Raw genomic sequence first — 27,609 nt, forward strand, 5'->3', positions numbered from 1 at the left:
CATCCTCGAACGGGTCGAGAATAATACCTATAGTGCTAAATAGGTATGGATATCTGCTTCTCATGTCCTTCTCAGCCTCCCAAGTCGCCTCCTCGACTGGTTGGCCTCTCCACTGAACTTTTACCGCAGAAATCTTCTTGGACCTCAGTTGGCGAACCTGCTTGTCGGCAATGGCAACTGGCTCCTCCTCGTAACCCAGGCTCTCATCTAGCTGAAGCGTGCTGAAGTCTAACACATGCGACCTGTCAGCATGATACCTCCGGAGCATAGACATGTGGAAAATCGGATGAACTCCCGATAGACTGGGAGGCAAAGCAAGCTCATAAGTAACCTCCCCAATGCGCCTTAACACCTCAAATGGACCTATAAACCTCTAGCTCAACTTGCCCTTTTTTCCAAACCTCATGATTCCCTTCATCGGCGAGACCTTCAAGAGAACCTTCTCGCCCATCATAAATGATAAATCACGCGCCTTCTGATCCACATAACTCTTCTGTCTGGACTATGCTGTACGAAGTCGCTCCTGAATCAACGTTACCTTTTCCAAGGCATCCTTCACTAAATCAGTACCATATAACTTAGCCTCGCCGGGCTCAAACCATCTGATGGGCGAACGACATCGCCGACCATATAAAGCCTCAAATAGATCCATCCCGATGCTAGAATGATAACTGTTATTGTAAGCAAACTCGGTCAAAGGTAAGAATCAATCGCACTGCCCTCCGAAGTCAATCACACATGCTCTGAGCATATCCTCCAAGATTTGAACCGTCCGCTCTGACTGCCCGTCGGTCCGTGGATGAAAGGTTGTGCTGAGCTCTACCCGGGTCCCCAACTCACTCTATACTGCCCTCCAGAAATGCAAAGTAAACTTAGGGCCTCTATTTGATATAATGGAGACAGACACACCATGCAACCGAACAATCTCCTAAATGTAAATCTAGGCCAACCTCTCAGAAGAATATATGGTCACCACCGGGATGAAGTGTGCCGACTTGGTCAACCTGTCGACAATGACCCAAACTGCATCAAACATCCGCAAGGTCTGCGGCAACCCAACTACAAAGTACATAGTAATGCGCTCCCATTTCCACTCAGGTATAATCATATGGTGGAGTAGGCCACTTGGCCTATAATGCTCATACTTAACCTGTGGCAGTTTAGGCACCTTGCTAGATACTCAACTATGTCCTTCTTCATCCGCCAACACCAATAATGCTGCCTCAGGTCGCGATACATATTTATAGCACCTAGGTGAATAGATTACCGAGAACTGTGTGCCTCCTCTAGGATCTTCTCTCTTAAGCCATCAACATTAGGAACACATAGGCGACCCTGGAGTTACAGAACACCATCCTCATCGACAGTAACCTCCTTAGAACAACCTTGCATTATCATCTCTTAGAGAACCAACAAGTGTGGATCATCAAACTGACGAGCCTTGTTCTGCTCAAATAGTGAACACTGGGCAACAACGCATGCAAGAACTCGGCTGGGCTCTGAAATATCCAACCTCACAAGTCTGTTAGCCAAGGACTGAATGTTCAAAGCTAGTGGCCTCTCCTCTGCTGAAATGAATGCCAAACTGCCCATACTCTCCGCCTTTTTGCTCAAGGAATCCGCAACTATATTAGCCTTGCTGGGATGATAAAAGGATGATAATATCATACTCTTTTAGTAACTCAAGCCACCTGCGCTGCCTCAAATTGAGATCCCTCTTCTTGAACAAATGCTGCAAGCTGCGATGTTCGGTGTAAACCTCACAGGACACCCAATAAAGATAAAGCCTCCAGATCTTGAGAGCATGAACAATCGCGGCCAACTCCAAATCGTGTACAAGGTAATTCTTCTCATGGAACTTAAGTTGACATGAAGCATATGCAATAACTCGCCCCTCCTACATCAATACGCAACCCAAACCAACACGTGAAGCATCACAATACACAGTATACATCCCTGAACTGGAAGGCACCACAAACATTGGTGCTAAGTCAATGCAGTCTTGAGCTTCTGAAAGCTCGCCTCACAATCATCGGACCATCAGAACGGAGCTCCCTTCTGGGTCAATCTAGTCAGAGGTGTTGCAATAGATGAGAAGCCCTCCACAAACCGGCAATAATAACATGCTAAGACCAAGAAGCTCTTGATCTCAGTCGCTGTAGTAGGACGAGTCCAACTCTGAACTGCGATCTTCTTGGGATCTATATTAATACCCTCGCATGATACAACATGTCTCAAGAATGCCACAGAATCTAACCAGAACTCACACTTGGAGAACATAACATATAGCTTCTATTCCCGCAAGATCAGAATGTCGTCAATGAAGACAATGACAAATGAATCAATATATTGCCTAAACACCCGGTTCATCAAATCCATAAACGATGTTGGGGTGTTAGTCAAACTGAAGGACATCACTAGAAACTCATAATGGCCATATCTAGTCTGGAAAGCCGTCTTCGGAACATCCAAATCCCGAATATTCAACTGTTGGTACCGCGATCTCATGTCGATCTTGGAGAACACCCTAGAACCCTGCAACTGGTCAAACAAATCATCAATATGCGGCAACGGGTACTTGTTCTTAATGGTAACTTTGTTCAAGTGGCTGTAATCAATACACATCTATATATTCCCATATTTCTTCTTCACAAATAACACTGGTGCACCCCCAGGCGACACACTCGGTCTAGCAAACCCCTTTGCTAGAAACTCCTCAAGTTGTTCCTTCAATTCCTTTAACTCTTTCGAGGTCATGCGGTACAGTGAAATAGAGATAGGCTGGGTACATAGAGCCAAATCAATACATAAATCAATATCGAGATCTGGTGGCATGCCTAGAAGATCAGAAGGAAATGCATTGGAGAACTCCCGGACTACGGGCACTGAATCAATCGTTGGAGTCTCTATAGTAGTAAATCGAACATAAGCTAGATAAGCCAAATAACCCTTATCGACCATGTGTCGAGTCTTCAGAAAAGAAATAACCCGACTAGGTGCACTGACAGATGAGCCCTTCCAGTCGAATCTAGGCAACTCTGGCACTGCCAAGGTAAAAGTCTTGGCATGGAAATCAAGGATGGCATGATATGGTGGTAACTCATCCATGCCCGGGATGATCTCAAAGTAGGTCATATCGAGCAACAGAAGATCAGCTCTAGTCTCATAACCACAGAAGGTAATAATGCAAGACCGATAGATCTGATCCATAATAATAGAACCGCCCACTAGATTGGACACATAAACAGGAGTACCCAAGGACTCACGAGGAACTCCCAGGAAATGAGCAAATGGAGATGAAACATATGAATATGTAGACCCTGGATCAAATAGTACCGAAGCATCCCTACTGCAGATAGAAATAATACCTGTGATCATGGCATCTGAGGCTACTACATCTGGTCTAGATATAAAGGCATGAAATCTGGCTGAAGTGCCTCCTGGTTGGCCTCCACCTCTAGGACGGCCCCTACCCACCTACCATCCGCCTATGGGAGGCCAGACGGCTGGTGGGGCAGTTGGTGCCTTAATCATAGGCTGCTGACCCTGCTACATTGCCTTTCCCCGAAGCCTGGGGAAAAATCTTCGCACATGACTAAGATCCCTACACTCGAAACAACCTCTCGGTACAGTGGACCGTTGACCTGAAGTCTGACCCTGATGGCCTAAATACCCACTGGATGATCCCTGAATAGCTGGTGGGCGGTAGGAGCTCTCTGACATGGCCTGCTGGACTGACCCATTAAAACCTGACCCCTACCCCCAGCCGGGGCACCACTAAACTCTCCAGATTATCGAAATCGCTTATCCCTCATTGCCTGCTCTCGGCTCTGCTGACGGACACCCTTGATCCTCCGAGTTATCTCCATAACTAACTTGTAAGAAGTCCCTATCTCCTCCTCTCAATCCATGGTGGCCTGGATATTGGAGTGCAAACCGGCAACAAACTTCTGCACTCTCTCTGCATCGGTAGGATGTATCATAAGTGCATGGCGAGACAACTCATAGAATCTTGCCTCGTAGTCAGTCACCGACATCTGGCCCTGCTGAAGCTGATCGAACTGAAACCGCAACTCTTCCCTCTAGGAGGATGGAATATATCTGTCCAAGAAGAGGCATATGAACTAATCCCAAGTAATGGGAGGATAACCTGCTGGTATGCCAAGAAGATAGGACTACCACCATCTACAGGCCATGCCCTCCAACTGAAAGGTGGTAAAGTCCATCCCGTGGGACTCCAATATCCTCATATTGTGCATTTTGTCCCTACATCGATCAATAAAATCCTAGGGGTCCTCATAAAGCTCACCCCCAAATAGAGGAGGATGAAGCCCGGTCCATCTGTCCAATAGCTTCTGCGGATCATCGGCCGTAACTGGTCTGGGCTGAGGTATAGCTGCTACAACTGGCTGAGCTCCACCCATGGGTAGTGCACCCGGGGTCTGATATACGAAAGTTGCATGCCCTGGAGCCTGAGCGGTAGGGCTCTGTGCTCCCCCTCCTGCCTGAGATACTGGTGGGTCTACTGGAAATAAACCAGCCCTAGTCATAGAATCCATGAACCGCAGCATACGTCCTGTGACCTCATGGAATCCCGGTGCGGACATGAAATCCAGTGGGGCTGGCTCTGCTGCAGGCACCTCGCCCTGCTCCTCAATAATAGGATCCTCTACTGGATCCACTGGTGGAAGGACTGGAATAACTCTAGGACTCCCTCGTCCTCTACCACGAGCTGGAGCCCTCCCTCAGCCTCAGCCTCTAGCAACGGGGGGAGCAGCTCCTCCATGATCAGGTACATCTGTCGTGCGCGTTCTCACCATCTGTGAGAGAATAAGAGAAAGATACTTAACACAACATCAACCAATAATAAGGAACTAAGTATTCCGATTTCAACCAGAATTCTTCCAAACCCGAACTAACCATCCCTGCAAGTCGTAAAACAATAAAAGCACATACGGGGAGTCTTATCTAAGGGTACGGGGATCTAGGAAGTGAAACGACCGGTCGGGTCATTACATAACACACGAGAGCAAGATATGATAATCAATCACAATATAATAACATGTATCATAAACAAAAGATAATCAACAGAAGGAGATATTATAAGCACAAAACCACATAAACAATCGAAAGAAAAGGAGGGTCAGTGTAAATTGAACTTCCACGGAGCAGCAAAGCAAATAAGAGCTTCGTCTAGCTGTTTAGGAATCAAAACGCAAGCTCGAACAATAAAGAAACTAATAGCCGGAGAAAGAAAGGAAAAAGTGAAAATCAATGAGGAAGTCTAAAGCTTTTAACTCTATTAGGTGTTGTTCGTTTTTTATGTTGGTGTGTTAGGTGAGCCATTAAAGCTCCAATTTATAGTAGCATTCAATTCCTAGGGTTCTAACATATTTGAATGTAGGTAGTGGAAGATGACGATGGTCGAGATGACGGTAGCAAAGCAGGTAAAATTAGAAGCAGAAGAGGGAAAAGGACTTACTTGAGAAGAGGAAATGGTTGTTGAGTTGAAAAACCATCAGTCAAAGCTTCAATGTTTAGAGGTCACTACGTTTGACCTCTAGACATCGAATAATCATAATGAAGCCTAGGAAACCTTCACGCATGCTTCCGATTTGAAAGAACACAAGGGAAAATCAGACGATTTGAAATTTTATTTTTTAGGTCTAGGGTTTTTGAATTGGGGCTTTGGAATTTTATCGATGGAAATGGAATGGAGACAGTAGGATTCGTGGTATAGGGACAAAATGGACGGTCATGTGTGCTTGATTCGAAAGAATGAATAAGAAATCAGATGATTTTCTTCTTTGAGCCTAGGGTTTCAACTTTGGGAATTTTGAATCTAGTGATGAAAACGGAAATTATCCGGTGGTATTTGTCAGTGTAAGTGATAGAGTGAGTGTTGTGAGGTTTAATTTTATGACCTTGCACGGATTTATGCAAGGATTTGGGATTGATGGGTGTGGGGAAGTTGAGAGATTAGAGAGAGTTTTTGGAAAGAGGAGCGGTTGTTCAAGAGTGAAATGATTATGGTTTCAGACCCTCTACTTGGTCTTGTAGGTTTAAGGCGAGAGACGGGATCTGGGCCGTTGGATCATTTGATAAACGGCCCTGATAATTTATGCCATATGGATATAAAGAAAACATTATTGGTGAAAATGGGAACCATTGGATCTGTGTGATCCAACAGTGCGGATATAATCTCACTCAGGTTTCAAAATAATGGGAAAAGCGAGAATAAACGTGATCTGTCAATGGTATGGATCGACGGCCCACATTGAGTGTGTGATTTTTGTGAGTCGGATTGAGGAGTGACGTGGTGCAATTTGATTCGCTCTCAGCGGTTGAGACAGATTGCCAAAGTGGAATAGAGAGGAAATTTCGAGACCAGGTAAGGTGGGGATTGGGCTGGTATTTTGGGTTGGTTTTGATTTAATAACTAGCCACATTATATTTGATTGGGCAATTGCAATTGTAGCCTTTTTAGTCTTTTAACCCCTCTAACTAATTAAACTTAATTAATTCTAATTAATGTGATTAAAATATAATCGTGAAATACACTATAAATCACTGTAATTAATTAATTATTTATTAAAAACACTACTTACCCAAATTATGAAGTTAATTTTGGATTATTTAAATAATAAGCGAGACAATTAAAAATCAAGGATTAATTATAAACTCGTGTATCGTAATATAGAAGTTGTTTTAATAATTTCAACTATAGTAAGAGTAATATATTTTATAAATATTTAATACTAAGTTATTAATTTAATATTATTAATTACTAATTTCCTATTATATTTATATAAAATAGGTATTATTGATTAGAAAATATTTTCAGCACATTTATTGCAAATCATTAAGTATAAATAAATTAATTTTAAAAGGGAGGGTCAAAATTGGTCGTCAACAAGCCTTGTGAAGATAAGAGGGAGCATCCTCGTTCAAAAGAAGCAAGTGTTCGAGTTATCCAAAGACGGGGTCCTTAGATGAAAGGGTCGGCTATGTGTACCTGATATCGGGTGACTCCGAGAGAAAATCATGGCGGAGATTCAGCAATCACGGTATTCCATTCATCCAGGGTCAACCAAGATGTACCACGATCTTCGACATCTAACTGATGGAACGTATGAAGAGGGACATTACTGGATACGTCGCTCGATGTCCAAATTACCAACAGATTAAGGTTGAGCACCAGAAACCGGGAGGGTTACTGCAAAACATGACGATTCCAACCTGGAAATAGGAAGTAATCAATATGGAATTCATTATCGGACTGCCCCGATCGTGCCAAAGATCTAATTCCATATGGGTCGTAGTGGATCGCCTCACCAAGTTAGCTCATTTCCTACCAGTAAAGACTACTTTCTCGGCTGAAGATTGTGCTAAGTTGTATATTAAGAAAATAGTTCGACTCCATGGGGTTCCGGTTTCTATCATATCGGACAGAAGTGCCTAGTTTACAACTAACTTCTGGAAATCAATCCATAAAGGATTAGGCACAAGGATCAACCTTAGCATAGTTTTCCATCCACAAACAGATGGTCAGGCCGAGCACACCATTCAAACGCTCGAGGAAATGTTACGTGCCTGTATTTTAGACTTCAAGGGAAATTGGGAAGACCATCTACCGCTCATTGAATATGTCTACAACAACAGTTATCATGCTAGTATTCAAATGGCATCATATGAGGCCCAATACAGACAAAAGTGCAGATCTCATATCAGCTAGTTCGAGGTGGGTGAAACAAAGTTACTAGGCCCTGAGTTGGTGCAGCAAGTTGTGGAAATAGTAAAGACTATTCGAGATCAATTATTGACTGCCCAGAGCATGCAGAAATCTTACTCAGATAACCGATGGTGAGACATGGAGTTCATGATGGGAGACTAGGTATTCCTAAAGGTGTCAACGATGAAAAGCATGATGAGGTTTGGTAAAAGAGGTAAACTCATCCCTCGGTATATTGCGCCATACCGAATTATTCAGAAAGTCGGCCAGGTGACTTACAAGCTTGAGTTTCCCCCGGAGTTAGAGGCAGTACATCTGGTATTCCATGTGTCTATGCTCCACAAGTGTTTAGGTAATCCATCACGTATCACCCATGTTGAAGATGTTCAAGCCACATAAGATCTATCCTACAAAGAAGTGCCGTGGCTATTTTAGACCGTCAAGTTTGTAAGCTGCAAACTAAAGATTTGACTTTAGTTAAGGTACTTTGGAGGAACAAAAGCAAGGCAGAAGTGACATGGGAAGCTGAAGAATATATGAAATCTAGGTACCCGCATTTATTCCACAATACGGGAGGCGATAATGAGGCTATCCTAATGGACCACGATTCAACATTTGAGGACGAATGTTCCGAAGGGGGGGATCATGTTACACCCCACACCTAAATAAAGCTTGGAAAGTGTGGTTTCTTGCGTGGCCAGTCAGTCAGAGATGCATGCGAAGGCAAATGAGGTTCCACATTTCACGGAGCTTGCGCCAAATGTCTCACCGGGCACTGTAACTGCGGCGGGGTGACCCATTTTGCATATGGATCCAACGGAGTTACCTATCCTTGGTACATGTATATAAAAGGTCATGAGGCTCATTTTCTCTCATTCATTTTCTAGAAGCATCACTCACTACAACTCACCCATAAACGCTCTCAAATGCCTTTTGAAGCTTCAAATAGACTAAACTAAATCAGAAGACCGAATCAGTTAAGATTTAGCTTGAGGAATATGAAAAATCATTGTTGTAACATCTATCATCTGGTGGTATTAATTCTAAAGATTCGTTGAAAGCAAAGTTAACTACCATAGAAGAGTAGTTAGTTCTTCAACAATGTATGTAGGTCCATCTTCCTTCTTAGAATGAGTTAGCGTAAGCCTCTCCTCCTTTCTAAATAATTCATGTAATGTAAAGTTTGGTTGTTCTACGCCCTCTCAATGATGCGATCATGTTCTTGTGCATTCTTGCTGGTAGCATTTCTTTCAAAGTCTAAATGGTTTCCATGCTGATATATTGTGGTCGGGAAGCATGATTCATTCGTAAACTTGATATCTCTTGAAACTACTATTGCATTACATATATATATATATATATATATATATATATATATATACGTATCTATTTTACTTTATGCAACCAATGATCAGTTGGATACGAAGAGATAAAATGTGATACATTACTAAGCCCTCATGTGGCCGGGTACGATGATGTGGGAAGTGAGGTTACGGAGCCCCCCTGTGGCCGGGTATGACCTTGTCCTCTACGAGGCTGGGTATGGAGTGATGAGGTATGATGTGAGGTTACCGAGTCCTCTTGAGGCCGGTTGCGCCGAGTTCTGTTGAGATCGGGTACATCCGAGACCTCCTGAGGCCGGGTATGATCGAGTCCTCTATGAGGCCGGGTATGGAGTGAAATGTGATGATATGCCACAAAGAGTGGCTGAATGTACATGCATGTGTGTATATATATATATATATATATATATATATATATACATATATATATACATATATACATATATATATACATATATATATAATTAATGCATAATCTATGTATGGCTTGATTTTACAAAAGCTTGCATACATTTCATGACTCATGGATATAGCAGTATGTGCCCCCGGTAGCTTGTCTTCGGTATTTAGGTTGAAATCAAGTACTCATATCTCTTATGATAATATACTTTCTTAGTTTTACATACTCAGTACATTATTCGTACTGACGCCCCTTTCTTTTGGGTGTTGTGTTCATGCCCACAAGTATAGATAGACCTGGTGACGTTCCTCCCCAGTAGGGTGTTGTTCCAGCTAATATTTTGTTCCTCTCCACTTCTTCAGAATAGTTTTTCAAAGTCAATATGTACTAATGCAGATGTCACAAATGTTTTCGGTATGGTGGGGCCCTGTCCCGACCTAGTTATGTATATGTAACTTCATTTGGTCCTCTTAGAGGCTTGTACACTAGAGTTTGATTGTATGTAAAAGAATGGGTAGTAACCTTGTCGGGTCTAGTTATGAAATATATAGCATGTATATGTTCTTTTGCAAACTCGTTCGTTTTTATTTTTGATTGTGGCATTAGCACTTGGAGGCCTCGTTGGCCTATATTTTATGATTGAGGAAGAAATAGAATGGACGTCGATTCGCACGGGCCTTCGGCCATTGTGTGTTGGTCGCACCTCCCAAGGTTAGGGTGCGACAAAAATCCACTTCCAATATCTCCCCTCTCCAAATCTTGGGCTCAAAATATGAAATATGGGTCTAAGTCCCAAAATACAAGTCTTTAATAATTTGCCCAGTGATACCCTTTGCGAACACGGCCAATGACTCGCGTTCACGAAGCACAAACAGATCTAACCCTAGAAATACTGATCGCGAACGCGATCCGCAGCCCCCGAATGCGATGCGCAGCACGTGAACGGGATGAACTGCCCACTCCTCTAAGAAAACGCAGTCGGCTTCTCGCAAACATGATAGCCAATTGCCTGGCCAGCCCCAGCCTGCCTTCCTCTACGTGAATGCGAAGCCTAGGTCGCAAACGCAAAGGCCACTGATCACCAAAGAATAGAGAATACAACTCCCCATTGCAAACGCGAAAGACAAAAATACCTCTGCCCAAATTAAGTTTTCACGATCACAAGACCTGCTCCGTGATCGTGAAGCACACCAGACACCGGTAGACTTCAACAGTCCAACCAAGCTCAAATGATCCAAAATCGATCCAAAAAACTCCCGAGGCCACGAGACCCCGTCCAATCACAAAAGCCAGAATCAAACATAATACGAGCCTACTCGATATCTTAAATTACACATAGTAATATCAAAACTACGAATTGCACCTCAATTCAGGCTTAACGAACTAATTAACTTTCAAGTTTCAAAACTCATGTCGAACCACGTCTAACCAACTCAGCATCACCCCAAATTTTGCACAAACATTTCATATGACATAATGAACCTATTCAACCTTCTGAACAGCAGTCCAACCCCGATATTCTCAAAGTCAACTCCCGGTCAAACTTATGAACTTTTCAAAAGTTCAAATTTCCAACTTTCGCTAATTAGAGCGAAATCAACCTAGGAATATCCAAATCTAATTCCGGACATACATCTAAGTTAAAAATCACCATACAAACCTATTGAAACCATCAAAACACCTCGGTCAACTTTTATAACTTAAGCTTCCAACCTTGGAACTAAGTATTCTAATTCACTCCAAAACCTTCCTGAAAATAAATCAACCATCCCCGCAAGTCACATAATGACAAATGCACATACTAGAAGCATCAAATAGGGAAATGTGGCTCAAATACACAAAACGGCCCATCGGGTCATTATAAGTTATCTTTCGCATTTACGAAGGCTTGGACGCGTTCCCATAGAGGAAGGTAGGATGTGCATCGCGTTCGCGAGGTGTTTACCGCAAATGCAAAGGGCCATCTGGGCATTGTATTTTGTGCTTCTTGAACGTGACGCATGTGCCACGTTCGCGAAGGATACCCCTGGGCAGACCTTTTAAGAGATAAATTTCAGGACTTTTACCCACTTTATTAAATTTTAACCCCTAGACTTGGAGAGTGATGACTTTTTAAGAGGATTTTCACACAAGGCAAGAGGATAAGCATATGGTGTGTCGGCCTCTGCCCAACTAGGAAAAGCATAATAATGGGCCTAGCCTCTCAGTCTATGGCGACCTTCACCCCTAGTTGGCGGTGCAGTTATAGCAGCAATTGGAGCGGAACTTATAGACTCAACACCTCGTTTTGACACATCTGTCCAGATTTTGTGAAAATCTCTTACCATGTGGCTGGTATCTCCAAACTCAAAGCAACCTCTCCGCTGATATGGCTGTGGAAGCTGTCCGGTAGATATAATGTGGGATCCATGGATATTTAAAACACAGCATAAATCCTGAAGTGCAAACTGAACTGGCTGACCCACAAAACCTCTACCATGATGTACCCTGCCTCCAAAATAGGGATCAGTAGATCTTCCCGATCCACGAGGCCTCTTAGCCTCCCTATCCTCTCTCTCCTGACCATGCATACAATTTAATCTGCGAGTGATCTCTACCACCTACTAAAATTGAACATCAATCTCTAACTCCCGAGCCATGCTGAATTGAATACCATAACTCAGCCCCTCAATGAACCTGCAGACTCGCTCTCTAAATATAGAAACCAAATCAGGTGCATGACGGGACAACTCACTGAATCTGATTGCATACTCTGATATTGTCAAAGAGCTCTGATGCAGCCGCTCGAACTCTATGAGCCATGCATCTAGGACGGTCTGGGGAATAAACTCCCTCAAAAATATCTCTTCAACTAAGTCCAAGTGAGTGCCGATGCATCCGATGGCCTACCCTCCTCATAAACCTGCCACCTGTTATATGTTGCTCCAGATAACTTAAATGTAGTAAAAGCTACTCCGCTCGTCTCCACAATACCCATGGTGCAGAGAATACGATGGCACTTCTCTAGAAAACCCTGTGCATCCTCTGAAACTATGCTATTGTAAGTAGGAGGATGATACTTCTTGAACCCCTCAAGTCTCAGTTGCTTCTCCTCAGATTCCCCTGGCCTGACCTCAAGCTGAACCGGAATAATAGGTTGTGCTGGCATGACACCCGAAACTTGACCAATGTGGACCCGCTACTCTGGAGTGCCGGTGGCGGGAGTCTGAGCTCCTCCCCTGGACTGTGAAATAGCTAGTGCATTGGAATCAATCCCGCCTGAGCCAATGTACCAAACATACTTAGGAACTGTGCTAAAGTCTCCTAAAGTCCCGGGGTAGCAACAGGCGCCTTCGGTGCCTTTCCCCTAATCGGAGCTACTGGTGACTCCTCAGCTGCTACTCTAGCAGGTACTCTAGCTGTAGAATGTTCTCCTCCTCGGCCTCACCTCTGCCTCTTCCTCTACCCCGGCCCTATCAACACTGGCTCTAGGGGCAGCGTCATCAGTAACGACAGCTCGTATTCTCACCATCTGTGACAGAATAGAATGACAAAGGCTCAAACTCTGAAATCAATAAACTCGCATGATGGGAATGAAAGAAGTGAAGTTTCCTAATAGTTTCGTAGCCTCTCGAAGATAAGTACAGACTTCTCCATATCGATCCGCAAGATGCTGTTTAACTTGCTTATGACTCGTAGCACCTATTTACCTAGAGCTCTGATACCAACATATCGCGGCTCGAAATCTCTCCTTAGGAGTCGTGATGGAACCTAGTCTCTATGACTAGGTAAGCCTAACACTTACTGAATTAATAATTTAATTTAAACCAATTGACTATTAAACATAAACCAGAAATTTCTATATAAAGCCACTATTCCCATGTAGATATACAATATCCCAAAATCGGTAGTACAACTCATAAACTCTACTGAGTTTACTAGAAAATCTCTAGGTACAATTATTTCAGAATAGAAATAAACAGTACAAAGTAGGGGTGAGCATAATACCAGCCGAACTATAAATTTTGATTATTCGATTTCGGTTTAATCGGTTATTCGATCGGTGTGTGGTTTAAAAATTATTAAACTTCAGTGTTCGGTATTCGGTGCGGTTTACAGTTTTGGCGCCTCGGTTATTCGGTTAACCAAAAAACCGAACTATTCTATATGAGACATAGTATTTACTAATATGGGCTGGAACATACATATAGACTATGGAGGACTTTTGAAAGACCAATTTGGAGTTTGGACCTAGTGGCCTTATTATCAATTATCATTAACAAATAAAATAATAAGTAATTAAATAGATCGTAATTGACTTTAGTTTGTCTTTAATATAATCGAAGACCAACACCCCTAATTTCATCAGATTGAATTTTTTATTTTAGGGTTCACTACTTCACTTCACTTCTGACTTCTGACTTCTGACTAGCGACTATGTCTACCGCTGCATATCTGTGTCTGACTACCGTTGAACCGCCGGCCTTCACTGTTACTCTGCTGGCCACTGCTTAGTCTGCTCTTCACCAATCCCCTATTTCTTCTTCTTCTTCTACAGGTAATTTTTTTCCAGTATTGAAATAGAAATTACAAGATCTGACTTCTGAGAGTTCCGGTGTTCTACTTCATTGCATTATTGGTGTTAGAGACTTGAATTTAATTTTCTACTTCATTTTCCAGTGTTTAAATTTTTTTAAATTCTCTTTTCATTCAATTTTCTATAGATGGAAGAAGTTGAAAGTAGAGTAAGTGAGGTGGGTTCAATCAAAAGTGAGCCTACTTCTTCACCCACAAATTCAATTGAAACTAGTCAAGGTCAAAAAAAAGGAAAATCCATACAATCTGAGTCGGAAGCTTGTGATTATTTTGAAAATTTTAAAGATGGAAATGGAGATGATAGAGCGAAGTGTAAATATTGTGTTCGTGATTATAAGGCCGATTCACAATTGAATGGAACAACATCCTTGAAAACGCATTTAAAGAAGTGTCCAAAAATGCCGAATAATGTTGTTGATAGTACTCAAACATAATTGTCTTTCAAAATAGATGGGCAAATAGAGGGAGGAGTGCTATGGAAATTTGATCAAGAACTAGTTAAGAGGGCTTTAGTTAAGATGATAATTACAGAGGAACTACCTTTTAGTTTTGTTGAAAAGAAAGGCTATAGAAAGTTCATGAGAACCGCCCAACCTTTGTTTCATGTTCCTTCTCATAGAACATTTACGAGCGACTGTTTTGAAGTTTAAGGTGAAGAAAGACTAAAACTATTGAAGTATTTCAGAGATGTAAAACCAAAAATTTGCCTTACCACTGACACATGGACTTCATTACAACGAATAAATTATATGTGTCTGACTGGTCACTTTATTGATAGAGATTGGGTGTTGCATAAAAGAATACTAAATTTTATCCCTATCTATAGTCATAAGGGTGATGAGATGGCAAACGTTATTGGTAATTGTTTGCATGAACGGAAATTAGACAATGTATTCACTTTTATGGTTGATAATGCTTCTTTCAATGATGAAACGGTCAAAGAATTGTCTAAACAATTCGATATGTGAAAAACTAATTCGATGAGTGGTAAGAATCTTCATGTGAGGTGCATGGTTCACATACTAAATCTAATTGTGTAAGATGGTTTAAAAGAAGTCGATGTTTCTGTTAAATGTATTAGACAAATTGTGAGGTATGTGAGATCATCACCTCAAAGGACCTTAAAGTTTAAGAAGTGGTGTGCACATCAAGCGGTAGAATATACCAAAATATTATGTTTAGATATTCTTACTAGATGGAATTCCACCCACTTGATGTTGGATACGGAGCAAAATTTTGAGAAGGCCTTTGATAAGTTACATCTTTTTGATGATGTATTTTTTACTTATCTTTGTTCTCATATTTGTGAAGATAGAAATATTGTAGGTCCACTCGAATGTGATGATTGGGTGAATGTAAGAAATGTGATAAAGTTTCTTGAAAGATTTTATGAGCTCACCGAAAAAGTTTCAGGTTCACGTTATGTCACTTCTAATTGTCATTTTGAGGATATATGTGAACTTGATAATCATTTGAAAGCTTGTTTGGCAAGTGAAAGTACTAGTCTGAGTAAGATGGTAGAGAGGATGGAAGACAAGTTTAAGAAATATTGGGGTGAACCCGGAAAGATGAATAAAATAATATTTATTGCTTCTGTATTAGATTCTCGTAACAAATTGGAGTATGTTGGTTTTGCACTTGAGGAAATATTTGGGGATGAAGAAGGAAAGAAAATAACTGCTGAAGTGGAGGCTTATATGACTTCTTTGTTTGGAGAGTATCAACAAAAATATTCAAGAGGATATCATCTTCAATCATCTTCATCTGCATCTACTTCATCTAATAACATATCTGATACATCTAGTGGGAGTGTGAGTATGAGAACAAAAAAAGTGAGAACAAAGCTTCAATTAAAGAGACAAAAGGAAGACTCTATAAGTGCGGGTGCTAAATCGGAGTTGGAAAGATATATTAATGAAGAACAAGAGCTTGCGTCTGATTCTGATGACTTTAAAATCTTAGATTGGTAGAAACTTAATGCACCTAGATTCCCTGTTCTTCTTGAGCTAGCTCGTGATGTATTACCCATTCCAATTTCTAGTGTGGCATCGAAATGTGCATTTAGCACCGGTGGCCACATTCTTGATTCGTTTAGGAGTTCATTGACTCCTCGGTTGGTAAAAAGTCTTGTTTTTGTTCAAGATTGATTTAGATGCGAGGGTACTCCTATTAATATTGAAGAAGATTTGGAGTTTCTTGAACAATTTGAACTTGGTAAGATTTTTGTGTTTAATGTAGTTTTTAGTGCAAAATAATTTAGTTATGTTATATGACACACTTTGTCAAATAATCTTTAGATATGGCAAATAGTGGAAGAGAAACTTGCATTGTTGAAAGGGATGCAAGTTAGTTAAGTGGTAAGTTTAAAGATTTACTTATTTTGTGATATCTTTTTGTTATTTATTAGTTATAAAGATTGTTTTAACTTGTGATCCTTTTTTAATTTGTAGGTTCAACCATACCTCGCGGTCCTAAAGCTAGATCGCCTATTTGGGAATATTTTGAGATTGTTGAAGAAAATAAAATGCGCAAAGCTTTGTACGTTCATTGTGGTCGAGTTTATAATTTTAATCCGAAGGTTAATGGAACTTTTGCTTTAATGAAACATAATGAGAAGAAGTGTCTCCTCCTTCATCCAAGATTGGAGATTTGTATTTAACTATTTAAGTACGGTTATGGCACTTGGTGTTATTTGGTGACCTTTTACCAAACTTATTTGGTGGCTTTTGTGATAGTCACTATTTTGTAAGACTTATTATGGCTTTTGTGATAGTCACTATTATGTGTCTAAGACCTTAAGTTGCCATTTATTGTGTTAGAACTTTGATAGATGGAAATGTTTCTGCCTAGTTTTTATGTTGAAATCATTATGTATTTTGTTCTATAAATCATAAAAGTTACTTTTGTGAAGAATATTACTTGTTTAGATCACAATACTATTGAATAATACTTCTTCAGTGCAGCAGCCCGTACTTAATGTTTTTTCTTGAGTGAAGCTTCATATTTCAGAAGCAAATACATGATTGTGGTAGCCTGCCTAGCTATTTTTTTGTTAAGCTAGTTTCAACCCAAAATGACCTTGTAAAAATATCTGCTATTTTGATGGTTTTAAAGTCATAAAATACAAGGTTAGCAGTAGTGGCTGGAACCAATTTTTTTACAAAAGTGATTCAAATATAAAGAAGATTTCCCAATGCCCATGACGTTGTGAAGCTTTTCTTTTCATTTCTTTTTCTTGTGTTGTGGCTGCTGCCTTTTATTCATTGGCATTTATGCTGTCGTACACAAATTTATTTAGCTATTATGTTACATAGATTCCTTTATGGGTACATATCAAATACAAGTATTCGCATAAAGGAATCTTGTATTTGATAAACTAGGACAATAACTGACCGAACAAAAATCGAAAACCAATCGAACCGTAGTTTCAAACACCGAACCAACCGAATTTATATTGGTTCGGTTGTCGGTGTACCAAATCAATAACCAAACACCAAATAAACTGAATCGAACTTCTTGCAAATCGCATCGCACCGACCGACGCCCACCCCTAGTACAAAGTAAAATTTCAGAAGGAGACTCTAAGGCCTGCGAACGCAAGAGCAGGTATACCTTGAAGTCTCCACAGCAATACTCGATCGGCTATCTAATGATCAACACGCCTCGAGGTACCTAGATCTGCACAAAAATATGTAGCAAGCGTAGCATGAATACACAACAGCGGTACCCAGTAAGTATCAAGACTAACCTCGATGGATTAGTGACGAGGGACACTCAAGACACCTACTAGCGATAATAACTTGAACAAGTATGAATGTGAAACTAATAAGGAACAATATCAATATAAAGCTAAGCATGATAAAAATAACAAACAATACTTGCAATAGAAAACTAGAAGCAGCAATTAGCAACGGGGAACAAACATGTAAAAATGTCGTAGAGTAAGCTGAATACAGTTAAAGTTCGGTGAAACCAAGTAAGGGAAAATAGGTAACAACCCAATGAACAACCACTTTCACACAATATTTATACAAGAATTTTTCCGAAGTACCATGCCTCAAAGTCATAAATCACGAGTCCCAATCACGAATTCAAATCACATGGCATCTTGTGCCCACATTACAAATCACAATTGCACGGACAACTCTAGTGATGCACGGACAACTCACGTGTCAATACCATAAATGTCTCATATCTGCACGGACAACTCACATTCTAAAAGAGTGACAATACCTCATATTCGCATGGACAACTCACGTGCTAGTAGTAAAAATACCTCATAACCGCACAGACAACTCACGTGCCAATAGTACAACTCACGCACGAAAGGCAAGTATACAATAATACATATAAATGATCAATAAATATCAGGGTTCATCTTCTTAAATCGATATGAGTGATTAATTATGGTGTATGCTTGTGAAAGTGTTCTATCACAACTCGAGTCAACAAGTAAGAGCAAAGACAATGAATGGCACATAGGAAACAACACAACAAAACGTAAAATGCATGACTCACACAAGGTAGGACCACCACTACAAAAATATCATCAATAACAATCCCCTCAGGCCATCACAAGTCATCACAAATCAACCTCGACATAGCCCCCCTTGTGTCTCCACGTACATAATAAAAAAGTAAATGCATGCCTTGCCTCGCCATATGTGCATGGTAATATTCATGCCTTATCTCGCCACATGCGCAAGCCCACATATAAATATAGCCCGCCTTATTATTCTGCATATTCAAATATCAATAATAACAATAGCACGGACAACTCACGTGCAAACATCCCAACAATCCTCTCAACAATATTACGTGTGCCAAAAACATAACAACACAATATAACAACTCGAACCACATGTGCCCATATGCCACAGCATTTCCTCAAGACAATTCCAATACCATAACCATACATAGCCCTCGGCTCAACAACACTGAGTACAACAACAACAACAATAACACGGGAGTACGGAAAGTAAATCATTATAAGAATTACAAAATACAAAGAACGGAAGAATAAGCTCACAACGAAAGACATAACAACTAATAATGGTTTCAAATAAGAATAACTCAACAATGAGAGAGATAGGGTATAACAACGATATCAAATAAGAGTAACTCAACAATAGGAGAGACAATATGTAACAATGATTTTAAATAAGAATAACTCGACAATGCGAGAGATAGTGTGTAACAACGGTATCAAATGAAGTAACTCAACAATAGGAGAGGTATCATGTACAATGATTTCAAAAAGGGAGAAGTCAACAATGAAAGAGGTAACATATAACAATGACTGCAAATAAGGATAAGTCAACAATGGGAGAGATAACAATAACTTCAATTAAGGATAATCAACTACGGAAGAGATAACATGGAAATATAAGAGGCAACAACTTAAATTAAGGCACATAAGAGTATATTTGGCAACAAAGGGTAGAACATGAACCAATCGACTTCAATTAAGATATGTAAGGGTAAATTTAGCAATGGAGGATATAACATGATAAGACAACTTCGTTTTAATGTACATAAGAACCTAAGAGTCTAACCCGATCAAATTTCCACATATGGGCCGTGTACACACTCATCACCTCGTGTACACATCTTTCACGTAGTTCAAATAGTACAAACAAACCAATCCCTATGGGGTAGTTCCCCCACACAATGTTAGGCAAGATACTTACCTTAAAAGGCACTCAATCAATACTCTAAAATAGCTTTTTCTTTAATATTCACATCCGCTCAGCTCAAATCTAACCAAAATCGACTCAATAACATCAAATAATGCAAGAGAAATCAATTCCAATAATTAAAGCTATGATCTTTGCACAATTCTTTAAAAGTCAATAAAGATCAACCCCGAGCTTGCCTGGTCAAAATTCGGGTCCAATGGTAGATTCTGACTACCCATAACCCCACGAGTCTATACATGTGTTTTGTTTCAAAATCCGAGTCCAAATCGACTCTCAAAACTCAAATTCTCATATTTCAAAACATTGACAAAGTTTCTCACAAATTCACTATGATTCTCATAATTCTAATGTTAAAACTCACATATAATCATGTAAAATAGTTAAAAATTGATTAAAATCACTTACCCAAAGATTTTAGATGAAATTCCCTCTTCAAAATCGCCTCCTACTGAGTCTAGGGTTCAAATGTGTGAAAATGAGACTGAAAATCCCGTCCCTCAGCATTGGATTTTTTATATATCTTCTCTATATGCAAATTCCTTGGGTGTATTCATGATTTTACTGCATATCCCCTCTATATGTTGGCTTCGTACTTGTATCCATGCCTCTTTATGCATATCCTCTCTATATGCCGCTTTTGTTAATTAAATGATACACAATACATATCTTCTCTATATGTCTCTCTCTGTGCAATTTGACTTACGTGTTTATGCATATCTCCTTTCTCAGTGTACCATAAGATTTACCTGTAGTGGCTTAGATTTTGGTATTGCTACTGCCTATTCGTATGTATTCATGACTTATACAGATTCTGTCACGTGAGTATCATTGGTGATTCTGGGAACTTCTTTTCTGAGATTAGTCATGATACCTACGGAGTACATGAGTTCGGTTGTACTCATACTATATTTTGTACTTAATTGTGCAGATCCAAGTGTGAGACCTCGCTGAGAGCTGTATTGGACCACTCCTGAGTTGATGAGAGATGAGGTAGAGTTGCATCGCGTTCGCAGATCTTGGCGTCTCTTTCCAGTTTTGTTACTATTTTTGTTATTCATATAGTACTTTTATCTTATCAGACTTGTACTTCGATTGTAGAGCTCATGACTCTGTATACCAATTCTGAAAGATTTATTGTATCACCGTAGTCATTATTTATGACATTTTGGCTTTTAGACTTGTATTATTTGGTAGTTCGGTATCTTGAATCGTTATTGTTATTCTTGGCTTCTCTAGCAAGTGAGCTAAGCGACATCATAACCGAATGGTGGTTTTGGATCGTGACAATAATTTAATAAACCTGGGGTTAAATGAAAAGTTTGGGGTAATGTAACGATTCGGTCAGTCGTTTTGAGTTTTTTAGCCTCGTTTTCCTTGTTTGATGCTTTTACATATGTGTATTTGTGGTTAGGTAACTAGCGGAGTTGGTTGTTTGGTTTCAGGAGATTTTTGGATTGATTTGGGACACTTAGTCCCTTGGTTGGAGGCTTAAGTTGTGAGGGTTGTCCGGAATTTGACTTTTGGGTAGACGACTCCGAATTGGTATTTTGATAGTTCCAATAGCTTCATATGGTGATTTTGTACTTAAGCATATGTCCGGATTTAGATTTGGAAGTTCCTAGGTTGTTTTGGCTTGAATTGGCGCAAGTTGGAAAGTTGAAGGTTTGGAAGGTTGATAGGTTTGACTGAGAGTTGACTTTATTGATATCGTGTTCGGATTGCGGTTCCGGAAGTTGGTATAGGTCCGGAAGTTGATATCTGCGAATAGAAAATTAACTTCACTATGATTATCACTCCCAAAGCAATTTTTTAACGACTAAATAAGACTAGAGGAGAAGACTAAAAGAAGACTAAAGGTTCAACTATTAATGAACTAATTTGAAATCGAAAAGATACTTCCCCTTATTTTCCTATAAATGAAGCCCAAAGCACATAATTGTTTGATCTTATTCTAAAAAAAAATTCTTTTATTACTTCCTCTCCAAATAGCCAAAATGCCGACGGCCTTGCCAACCACGCCAACGGTTCTTCTAGTGCAACTAGAAGCACTAGAATCTGAACAGATTAGCAATATACCGAGGGATCTGAGACATGTAAAGCAACAATCCAGGACTTTGAGACTTGTTATTTCTCGACTTAAATCAAAAAGTGCGGCATATTAGTCACATTGTTGTGAGGACGGTAAGGAAACAAACAAGATAATAGGATAATACACAGGATTCTTACAGCACTCCTTGCTGGTTGAGGAAAGCTTGTGGAAGACTACAACAGCCCCCTATTGCCTTTCCTCATGACAACAACCTCTACTAGTTTTATTGTTTTTCTTTTTTATGGTATGTAGACAGTCTTTGTGTTTATGGAAGTAGTTTTTGTCATCTTGATAATGGGGCTTATTAGTCTTATATATTGCATGTTAATTTGTTTTCCTAGTCACTATTGTCCCGCTTATGTTTCCAAATAATTTCAGGCAAATGCCAATAGACCACAACTACTTATAGTAGACTGTAATGAAAAAGGGATAATCGAATCTCCAAATATAACAAAGTTCAAATAATTCCCGGAAAATTAACAATTGGCAACTACCACTAAACTACAGCTAGTTATAATAGACCACAATGCAAAAAGGACAATTGATTATCTGCAGATATAACAAACTTCAAATAATTCCCGGCAATTGAAAACCAGCAAATGCCACTAGACCGCAGCTATTTATAATAGATCGTAATGCAAAAGAGACCCCTGATTCTTCAAATATAACAAAGTTCAAAATAATTCCCGGCAAAATCACAACACTAAATACCACTAGACCACAGCTATTTATAATAGACCGTAATGCAAAAGGGAAAATTGATTCTCCAAACATAACAAAGTTAAAATATTTTTCAACAAATTGACAACCGGCATGACAGCTATTTATAACAGATCGTAATCAAAAGGGGCAACTTATAAAAAAAATCACGATCCAAAATCCCAACCAAAATAAGAAGCAAGTCTAACAGGTAACTAAAAATTAATATATATATATATATATATATATATATATATATATATATATAAAGTGAAAGATCATAAATGAATAATAAGTGTAAAACCAAACACTATCTAATTCATTCCTCAAGTTTTGGTATCACAGAGTACATGATCTACTAAGAACACTAAATATAAAGTCTGCAAGAAATACAATACTGTCTGGTACAATAAACAGTAATGGAGATAATAGAAAGGTGACTTCAAGGCCTCCAGATGAGAATGTAGCTCCACCTCGAGTCCCCTGCCAAGTATCGGCTAAGCACCTCTTGGGACTCCACTGATACCAATGTCTGAATCTGCATAAGAAGTACAGAAGTATAGTATGAGTACAACCAACCTAATATAAGTATTGAGCCTAACCTCGACGAGCTAGTGATGAGGCGGTCACAAAACACTTACCATATAGACCTGTACAGTTAGTAAGCAAAAGAAATAGCAAGAAAGATAACAGTAATAACAATAGAAATAAAGACAGAAAATAGAATAAGGATCCAATAACAGAAGTAATAGCCACATTTCTTGAATAACACAACCAAAACCTTTCCAACAGCTCAATCAACGGGGAAGAAATAATGTTCGTGAACAATATCACCAAAACACACAAAGAAAGACTATATCATAAATTAACACCAAAATTCATAACACATCATGTGGCTCACAACCCGATCCAACACACATAAAATACTATTTATGCGGCATCTCGATCTCGTGGCCATATTATTGTTGCATCGCGCAACCCAGTCCTTATCATAAAAATATTGCAGCGACAACCCGATCCAACATACCAATTCATATAGAAACATCCGACAATCAACCAAACACTACGAGGTTCATATGTGATATCGAGGAGAATGGATATGCATAATTCATTAAGGAAAAGATAAATACAAATAGGAAATGATGAAAAATCTCATATCCACGAAGTAATCTCACTCATGTAACTCAACAAGAACCCAAAAAAGGTCATCAACATGCGAACAATCAAGTGGTCACACAATTCAATAAAATGTAGGTGAATATGGCATTAACAAATAAGGCATGTAACGAGTAAAGGCTTGTAACAAGTAAAAGCATGTAAGAAGTAAAGCATGCAACAAGACATAGGACATATAAAGGCATGTAATAAGCAAAGGTATGAAATAAATAAAGACATGTAACAAGAAAAGGCATGAAATAAGTATAGGCATGTAACAAGTAAAGGTATGAAATAAATTAGTTCTACCAGCATGCTTTAACCCATGATAACGCATATACACTCGTTACCTTGTATATACGCCACCTCTAACACATAAAACATTTCACAAATAGACCCAATTATATCCTAATACCTTCAAATTAAGGTTAACCATGATACTTACTTTTTTCTGGAACAAAATCAACAATCCAACACCATTCCCTTAAAGACAAGCCTCTAAACAACTCGAATCTAGTCAAATAATATTTAATAAGTCAAAATAAGATTTAGAAACTACCCTAGTATCAAAAAGGTTTGATCTTTAACATATTTAAAAAGTCAATAAAAAGTCAATTCGGGTTCACTTGGTTGAAATCCGAAATCAAAACCAAATATTGATTACCTAATCATCCTCGAGTTCGAATATGTGATTTATTTAGAGATCCGGCCTTAAATCGAGTTCTAAATCTCTAAAATATAAAATTCTAAGTTTCTACCCAAAAATCATATTTCTACTATATGAAATCAAATATTTAGGGATGAAAATCTATGAAAAGTAATAAAAATTAATCAAAAACAAGTTAAACTTACTAACCGTTGAAGCTGGGAAAATAATTCTCTCCAAAATCTCATCTTAGTGTAGTCTAGGTTTTAAATATAGAATAAAATGAGCAACTCCTAAAATCCCTTATTTGTCTCCCATCTATATACACCGCAATTGCGAACTTTTGTTTTCAATTGTGCAGCTCACAAATGCGAACAATGGATCGCAATTGCAAATAGATGTCTGAGCAACATAAGTCGCAAATGGAACACTTGCTTCGCAATTGCGAAGCTTGCCTCCCCTTCCCAAAATTCGCAAATTTAAAGTGTAGTTCGCAATTGTGAACCTCGCAATTGTAATAATCACATCGCAATTACGATGACTGCAGCACTAGTAATGAAAACTAAACAAATTTGAAACTCACTCGAGCCCTTCGGAACCCTATCCAAACATTCAAACATGTATTTAAACTTCACATGAACTCGCTCCAAAGCTCAAAACATCAAAATAACATCTACAATCGAGAATCAAGCATCAAAACTCAAAGATTTTAAAGTGTTCATATGTTTAAATTCCAACTTTCAACAAGCGCCGAAACAGCCTTGGGCCACCCGGAACCCAAACCAAATATTTTTACAAGTATAAAATTATCATAAGAACCTACTGAAATTATCAAAATACCGATCTAAGGTCGTTTACCAAGATTATTAACCTTGGTCAACTCTGATAACTTTAAAGTTCAAAAATCAGGATTTCTTTGTAAAAACACATCTAATCTTTCCGAAAATTAAAATGAACCATGCACACAAATCATAAATCATCAATTGAAGGTATCCATGGTCTCAAATCACGAAACAAAAATCTAAAACTCAAAATAGTCTATCGGATCGTTACATTCTCCCCCTCCAAAAGAAATGTTCCTCTCGAACAGATATAGAAATGTACCTAAATTAGTAAAGAGATGTGGATATCTACTCATCATATCGAAATCGGACTCCCAAGTAGCCTCCTTAGTCGTCTTCCCTTTCCATAGCACTTTAATGGAATGAATTTCCTTAGATGTTAACTTCTGAACCTGCTGATCTATAATAGCTATCGGCTCTTCCTCATAATTCAGATTCTCATCAAGCTGTATCGTACTGAAATCTAGAACATATAACTTATCTTCATGATACCAGTGAATAATAGAAACATAAAATACCAGATGTATCCCTTCTATGTTGGGAGGAAATGCAAGCCTATAAGTAACCTCCCCTACTCTCTCCATGTTACACCCCATAATTTTATACGTAAAAGTTTGTCATAACTCAATTGATGTAAGCTCAGAAATGAGATCCTCCTTGAAAGTATATACTGTAAGTTAATCCTGTTACCTTGGAGGTCATAAATATTTAAGATTAGGATCAGAAATTACCAAGAGGGTTGAAAGTTTTAGAAGCTAAACGAATCAAAGAAAATAAGTTTCATCGAAAGTCGGCAAGTTGAGAATGTTATAACCCGTACTTTGGGGTGAGACTAGAGTGATTAACATGATATGAAGGTGATGTTATGAGGTATTTTAGTTGTATGATAGTCGTGTGTTAAGTTTTGAAGTCAAGCGAGTTATGAAACAAAAATCGACGAAAGTCGTCACAAGTTACGTTCTTAAATTTTACTGAACTTTAGGTTTAATATCAATGAGTATTTCAACCAACATAGTTGAAGATACGTGGTGACCACCCACCAAATAAAAGGTCTACGAGTCTAGTTCCCAACGCATAAAAGCATTTATCAATAAAACATCAGACATGAGAGATATTTGCATTTTTGTGAGACTGCGTAAACTGGTACGTGACAAGTAGGTGCATCACCTACGTGCGACCAAATTAATCCCCCAAAAGGGGCATATTGAGGGTGGACAAGGGGCCTTTTATATGGGCATATTCTCTCAGATTTTATACATAATGTCCTAACCAAAACCTAGGGCAAAAACCCCTACAAATCCTCCCCCAAATATACCACACAAACCATGGGTGATTGCAGGTGATACAAAGTGATTCTAGCGCCGAAAACCCGGACAACTTGCTAGTTTCCCTTTCTCTTTCTTGTAGCTGCGATGGGGGACTGGTTTTAGATGAAGAGGGACTAGGTTTCACGGGTTCTACTCAGTCCTAGGTAAGTTTACGCTTCTTTTTCCCTTACCTAAGCTTCTACGAGCTGTAACTCGATCGTAAACACTAGAATTTAGTAGCATGATATTTGTTATTGTGTCACTGTTGGATGGTTTATGTAAGAAGACGCTTAATTATGTATTGTTGGTTGTGTTGTTAGATTTGAAAGAAAAGGCAAGTCAGAAACGTGTTTTAGTAATCTGAAAAATTAGTTTTCAGTTGTTGATCTAGTATGACTATTATGGGGATGTTTTAAAGATATATTGTGGCTGAAAATTAGTAGGGATGATTGAAGAGGTAGTGGTTAATGTTATTGATAAATTCTGGAAGGGAAAATAGGTTTAAAACTATAGTGGTTTAGTTACAAACCGAGCCTGCCACTCATTGTATTATTGTTTGAATTATTGGAATTGTTCTTACGTTATTGAGGGGCTGAATGGGTATGATTAGTTATTGATATTATTGATGTTGTAGTTTGTTGCTGTCCCTGTTGAGGCATACGATAAAGATGTCATAATGATCCTAAAAGGCTCTTCATGTATTTACCACCGAGCTATGGCCGCTTGGGCAGGTACGCATTTACCACCGAGCTATGGTTGGTCGGGCAGTCATACATTTACCACTGAGCTACAGCCGATTGGGCAGTTACTCATTAACCACTGCTACGGTCAGTCGGGTAGTCATGCATTTACCACCGCGCTACGGTCGGTCGGGCAGTTACCACTAATCAGTTGGGCAGTCATGTTACGATATGGATAAAAGTACCAAAGAGAGGCATTAAATATATAAGTATAATTAGTATGCATATCATGGCCCTCAATGTCACTTCAGAGGTTAAGGTTAATTCTTATATATCTCTCATTGATGTTGACTTGTCATTATATTTCAGTTCTGCCTTACATACTCGGTACATTATTCATACTAACGTCCTTTTTGTTATGGACGTTGCATTCATGCCTGCA

The 27,609-nt window shown here is 39.2% G+C and overlaps 1 protein-coding gene across 1 annotated transcript; it reads right to left on the reverse strand.

Moving 5' to 3' along the window:
* Window positions 1-23,034: 23,034 nt before the first annotated feature.
* On the reverse strand, window positions 23,035-25,776 carry LOC142169636 (uncharacterized). The gene is made up of 3 exons (XM_075231526.1): window positions 25,443-25,776; window positions 23,179-23,187; window positions 23,035-23,075 (listed from the first exon to the last, which is right to left on the reverse strand). The coding sequence occupies exons 1-3, from the start codon at window positions 25,774-25,776 to the stop codon at window positions 23,035-23,037; spliced, it is 384 nt and encodes a 127-aa protein (XP_075087627.1).
* Window positions 25,777-27,609: the final 1,833 nt, after the last annotated feature.

Source organism: Nicotiana tabacum, chromosome 15, assembly GCF_000715075.1.
Source record: "Nicotiana tabacum cultivar K326 chromosome 15, ASM71507v2, whole genome shotgun sequence".
Classification (NCBI taxonomy): domain Eukaryota; kingdom Viridiplantae; phylum Streptophyta; class Magnoliopsida; order Solanales; family Solanaceae; genus Nicotiana; species Nicotiana tabacum.

What these genes read in the sequence shown, in the direction of transcription:
- LOC142169636 (XM_075231526.1), bottom strand. Translation starts at nt 25,776, where the DNA reads ATGGGGTGTAACATGGAGAGAGTAGGGGAGGTTACTTATAGGCTTGCA.